The following is a 5487-nucleotide window of genomic DNA, read 5'->3' as shown; positions in this document are numbered from 1 at the left end:
AAGGGCATCCCCACCGGAAAATAGACCTGGTACATTGGAAACCGTGCTGAAAATGCAGGAAATACAGTGAGTAGATTTTTAAGCTGTGTCCACCTGTCCACACATAGTCGACGGTCGTCGAAATAACGAACAAGATACGTGACTTTGTAAACTGCAAAAAAGTTTTCAGCATATTTCAAAAGTTCCAAGGGCATCCCCACCGGAAAATACACCTGGTACATTGGAAACCGTCCTGAAAATGCAGGAAATACAGTGAGTAGATTTTTAAGCTGTGTCCACCTGTCCACACATAGACGACGGCCGTCGATTGATCATCGAGCGATGGTCGATCATCTGGCATTTGCGTCTACTTGATTAATTTTCTCTTTAATTGCATAGTAAGAAAAATCAGTTCCTTCTACTTGTTATTCATAAAAAAAACTTTACGGTTGTATTGATGTCTTATCATTACTCATGTCATTCACGTTCTTGTTTCTGGTGAATGCAAATGTTCGAACGAATCTTCGGTAAAGTCACCAAAATATTACCGATCACTCAGGGCCCATGAATTTAAGTTGAAATCTTAACAACCAGGGGATCAAAGCCAACAAGAAATCCAAGGGCGTCCGGCCGACCAGGATTCATCCGTACTCGGTCATGGGTAAGTGTCTTATCCTTTTATCCGTCCTACTTCTACTGGTTCTGACCAAGAGGGAAAATATCGGTCATGGCCAAGTGTGTCTTATTCGTGCTACTCTTGAGCTGTGTCCAATGGATTTTTTTACGTATCAAACCTCTAAAAAAAAGCTGTATAAGATGAAATACCTACCTAGTCTAAGATGGTCGTTTTGAAACTGCATTTTATCTAGTGTATAATTTTTCCAAAATATCTCGCGGAACCCTTGCCGTCAGCTGGAACACCAATTAAGAAGCACTGTTCTAGAATATTACCACAAACAGTTCGTGGGATTCTTGGGAACACAGAACAATCATGATTGTAGTCAGCATCATACCTGAGAGTAGATTGGTGAGGAGAATGTTGAGGAAAAATATTTAAGAACTAACTACTGAAGTACCCGTATGTACCATTTAAGTAAAAAAAAAAAAGGTTTATAATAAGGTACCTAGGTTTTTTCCCTTTGCTATTGTACTGGGGGTCTTTAAACAAAATTATTCCATGTTTGGCCTATTATTTTCTCAATCTCTGAAATTTATATGTTGTTGTTCTCTATCACCCAATACCTAACTTGGTATCCTTGCTTTAAATAAACCTTCTTATAAAGGATACGGTATGAAAGCTACAGCTCCTGTTTTGAGGTGGTCCGCAATAAACTTCCTATCTTTCTCAAGTCCTTGGGTTCCATGATGGATAATGAGTTGGTTTGATCCAAGCACTTGATTACACAGAGATTTCAAATTGGCAACAGAGAACATTTCACCTTGCTTGGTAAAACCACAAGCTTGACTTACAAACAGGAGATCTGCTAGTTGTAATTGTTTGCCCATACTGTTTGCTAACATGCAAATCACTGCCAGACCACATCTGAAATATTTCAAACATGTCATGTGGGGATGTGAAATACTTAAATTGAAAAAAAAAAAAAAAACAAAGAAACAAACAAATTAAACTACTAATGAGATTTTAAGTTGCTTGGAGTTGTGATATCTGTGAGATGAAGCAACAAGAGATGAACACTCACAGCTCTAAGATTTACCTATGAGGGTTTCCGGTTTCCTATGTTGACTTGAACAATAACTAAAGGAGAGATAGTTTGTGTGGTTACTTACGTTGGGCCCACTTGCAGACATGGGTATACAGGGTTCATCCATACTTTATTTTCGTAGCATCCTATATTTAAAATATCACATTTTCGTAGAACATCTCTGTAAACTATGTTGTATAAATCTTGTTTGTTTACATATGGAATGTTTTCTTTAGTGGAACTTGAATCTGTGTGAATAGGTTCCACTGGTAACATTGGGGGTGGGGGTATTTGACTCATGGACAAAGGGTGAAATGGAGGAGGAGGGGGTGGTTTGCTTTGTGAATTCAAAGCACTCTCAGAACTTTGGAAAGACATTGAAAAAGTTTCAGGAACCAGAAATGTTGGAGTCCTTATCATCAAATGAAATGATACTTGGTTCTACATTAGATATATTTCACGAGGTTTGATCTGAAATAAAGAAAGAAAAACAAGTAGGTAGGTAAGTGGTAAGTACAAATTTTACTTGCAACTAGAAATATTTTTTCCTCTTGAAAAAAGAAGAATGTTTCTGTTCAAATTTACATTTATTAAAGTTTGCTAACACTAACATAAAATAGGTACAATGAATTTATCCACTGGCATACATACCTATGAGATATCAAGATAAGCTAAATCCAAATTCTTGACACACATTTATCTGTAGTGAGACACTCGTTGTCAAACTAAAAACATAAACGAAACTCAAATATTAGGGGAGCGAGGAAAAGTTTTCTCTCCCGCAGTCTTTGCACTCTGTGTATTTCTTATGGTGATTTTAGCGATCAAAAATTGATCATATCTCAGGATCGGTTTAGATTTTCGCAAAATCCTTTCTTATTGCACACCTAGACCATAAAAGGAATATTCCTACCAAATTTCAGCTTTCTAGGTGTTGTGGTTCTAGAGATAGAGCGATCAGTGTGTGAACTGTGAAATGTGAATGAGTGAATGGATCTCGTTCTTATAATATAAGATTATTTTAACTACCGAACTCACTCGAACTTCTTTGAGTGTGTGACCATCAGGGCCATCGCGCCCTGCTGGCTTTTCCCGACCCCACTCAGGCTAGGTGAGGTTAATGTGAGAAGGCGGGTATCTTGTCTCCAAATGGAGGGTACAAACCAACCCCGTCACTATATAACTATTATTATTTTAACTACCGAACTCACTCGAACTTCTCCCGATTCCAGGCGGAAATGTCCGATCGTCACATCTATGCTCCCGCGCACCCCCACGACCAGCACGACCCTAGCTAACATCACCCTCACCCCCACCCTATCGGATGAGCTGTATGATTATGTGGTGAGAAACACGAGGCGTAGACGGGTGGGGAGTGTGGATCCCACCCACGGTACCATGGTCACTAAGGAACCCTATGAAATGTTCGAACGAATCTTCGGTAAAGTCACCAAAATATTACCGATCACTCAGGGCAATGCCCATGAATTTAAAGTGAAATCTTAACAACCAGGATTAGCTGCATTACAATGTCAGGTAAGAGTTGCCCAGTAAACTTTTGAACACCCTCAGATAGTGCCATGGTATTAATAGAAACTTAGTAGGCGTCCAAAACGGAGAATCGACCATAGTCCCAACCCAAGAGAAATTAAACAAACTATGCTAATTAACAAAATAGAGGGAGGTTCCAGGCTCCATTGTGGACACTCTGGTGCAAAGGTCAATGGTTTCGGCAGGGGTCTATGGTCACTTATTGGTTCGGTTTATATTAGACATTCTATGTATTAACATTATTTCCCACAAAGAAGTCTGGTTATTAATTTTTCTTAGAACAATTCTTTTATTTAAAGAGGTTTGATAAAGGAAACCGTAACTGCTAAGGTCTTATCGCCACGAAAAGGAAGAGAGAAGAAAGGATAGGAGAAAGTCAGCCGTTCCGAGAACGAACATTATCCGGTCAGGATAAAATCCGCCCGAGCGGGAATCGAACCTGCGGCCTAGCGCTTATGAGGCAGATGCGCTACCATCAAACCCCTTGGAAAAAGTTTTAATTGTATTCTAGGATCAGAGCAGTGATTCTCTGAGCTTAGTCCTCAACAATCGTTCCCAATAAAAAGTCCCGTAAATAAAAGTAAGAAAGAATTTTCCGGTAAAATTGGTAACAACGAATAAATAGTATTTATTTAAATTTAGAATAGAAAATAGGTACTAACGTAAAAGATAAAATAAAATAATTATATAATTAGCCATCTGGTTTGTCACATAGGTAGGGTAAACTACCTAATGTGTAAAATAATTTGTGTGAATAAAGTTTAGATAAAATAATTAACTAGTTTGTCACAAATGTCACATATTTAGGTAGAGTAATATAGACTACCTAATGTGTAAAATAATTTGTGTGAATAAAGTTTGTACTTAATATCAATAAAATAGGTAATACTTGGGTAAAGATTAGTTATACAAAACGCGGCGTTCTCAGTAGCGTAGCGTGAGGACTTCCGAAGTGCAAGCCTAGCCTAGTGTGATACCCACTCAGCCACGACGCGCAACGGCTGCTGACAGAAATGAAGAGATTTTTTTTTTTCAGCCGTAAGGCTGGATTTCACCAATATTTTTCAGCCCCTCAAAGGCTTGTTAAGTTCCATTTGATTTAGACAGGATTAACAGTGCTGTTAGGCCGGCCTTTCACTATTAGGTAGGCCTGACGGGTCGCCTGAGAGACTTATTATTGCTGCCATACATTATCAGGTTAGTCCTAAGAGACTTACTTGTTGTGGACACATACTTAGAAAGTACTACTTTCCTTTAAAATGCTGGAATACAGAAAAGTTGAATTAGGCTCTAAAATGTCATAGTGTTTCATGGGATTTTATCTTTTCCAGACTCTCTGCTCAAGATTAATGAAAAACACAGTAACTCCGGCAATTGTCACGCTCATCCAAAAGAGGAACATTCAGAAGCATTGGAATCCCAAGTGGAAATGGTTCAGAGCCAAAAAGGTAAGCAAAAACACTAGGTAGCTAATATTATCCATTGAGAAATGGAAACCATGCAAAGTTTTGCAAGTTTTCACTTTACAAAAGACTTGGTGCATTAAATATACTATGTATTGCTACTGGCAAAATTCACTCTACATTGTCTATTGATTTTTACTTTCTATTTATTATTATTTTTAATACTGTACAGTAAGATTTAATAATTATAATGTAGGTATCATTATTATATCTGATGGTTATTGTCTATCAATGTTTAAGATTAAGCTATAGTATTGTTCATGATTTTTTATTATTATTTTATTTTTTACATGTATTAGTGTGTGGCCACACAATTTTTTTTTATCAATATTTGGAATTTTTTCATTTTAGTTTGCACCTGTGGAGCTTCCTGATTACCACAAGAAAGAGAAGAGCCTCTCAGAAATGACACCCGAAGAGGTTAGGACTTACTTCAAAGAGAATGGAGTGCAGCCAACACGTGTGTGGAAAGAACGATACTTCTACATCTCTTCTAGCTCGGATACTTTTGAGCAGTATGTGCCACCAGAAGGTGACGGCAAAATTTCAGCTATAAATTCAGCAGTAAGTTTGACCATGTATATATTGTGTGGCAACCTCTGTGGATGAGTGGGTATCACACTGGGCTTCCACCCTGGAGATTCCAGGTTTGATTCCCAACAGAGTCAAAGATTTTTTTTTCTTTGTTTAAAATACAGAGTAGCCTCCGTGGCCAAGTGGGTATCACACTATTATTGCATATCGGAGGTACTGGGTTCAATTCCCAGTGGGGTTGAAGTAGATCGGAAGAG

The 5487-nt window shown here is 38.1% G+C and overlaps 2 protein-coding genes across 2 annotated transcripts; one reads left to right on the top strand and one right to left on the bottom strand.

Moving 5' to 3' along the window:
* Positions 1 to 422: 422 nt before the first annotated feature.
* On the bottom strand, positions 423 to 2395 carry LOC103518065 (UPF0692 protein C19orf54; the record flags this gene model as incomplete). Its single annotated transcript, XM_008483121.2, is given in 5 exon segments — positions 423 to 474; positions 915 to 992; positions 1268 to 1522; positions 1768 to 2153; positions 2334 to 2395. Coding segments are annotated over 4 exon segments (720 nt in total).
* Positions 2396 to 3203: 808 nt separating this feature from the next.
* Positions 3204 to 5305, top strand: LOC103518064 (probable 39S ribosomal protein L45, mitochondrial). The gene is made up of 3 exons (XM_026829963.1): positions 3204 to 3218; positions 4565 to 4681; positions 5048 to 5305. Exons 2-3 carry the CDS (start codon positions 4583 to 4585, stop codon positions 5303 to 5305), a joined length of 357 nt encoding a protein of 118 aa, XP_026685764.1. The 5' UTR covers positions 3204 to 3218; positions 4565 to 4582.
* The last annotated feature ends 182 nt before the right edge of the window (positions 5306 to 5487 follow it).

This window comes from Diaphorina citri, unplaced genomic scaffold (assembly GCF_000475195.1).
Source record: "Diaphorina citri unplaced genomic scaffold, Diaci psyllid genome assembly version 1.1 scaffold2061, whole genome shotgun sequence".
Taxonomy (NCBI): Eukaryota; Metazoa; Arthropoda; class Insecta; order Hemiptera; family Psyllidae; genus Diaphorina; species Diaphorina citri.
This window is presented reverse-complemented; position numbering and strand designations above follow the sequence as displayed.

Coding starts and splice junctions, on each gene's coding strand:
- LOC103518064 (XM_026829963.1), top strand. CDS start 4,583: ATGAAAAACACAGTAACTCCGGCAATTGTCACGCTCATCCAAAAGAGG. Junction 4,682..5,047: donor AATGGTTCAGAGCCAAAAAG/GTAAGCAAAAAC, acceptor TTTTCATTTTAG/TTTGCACCTGTGGAGCTTCC.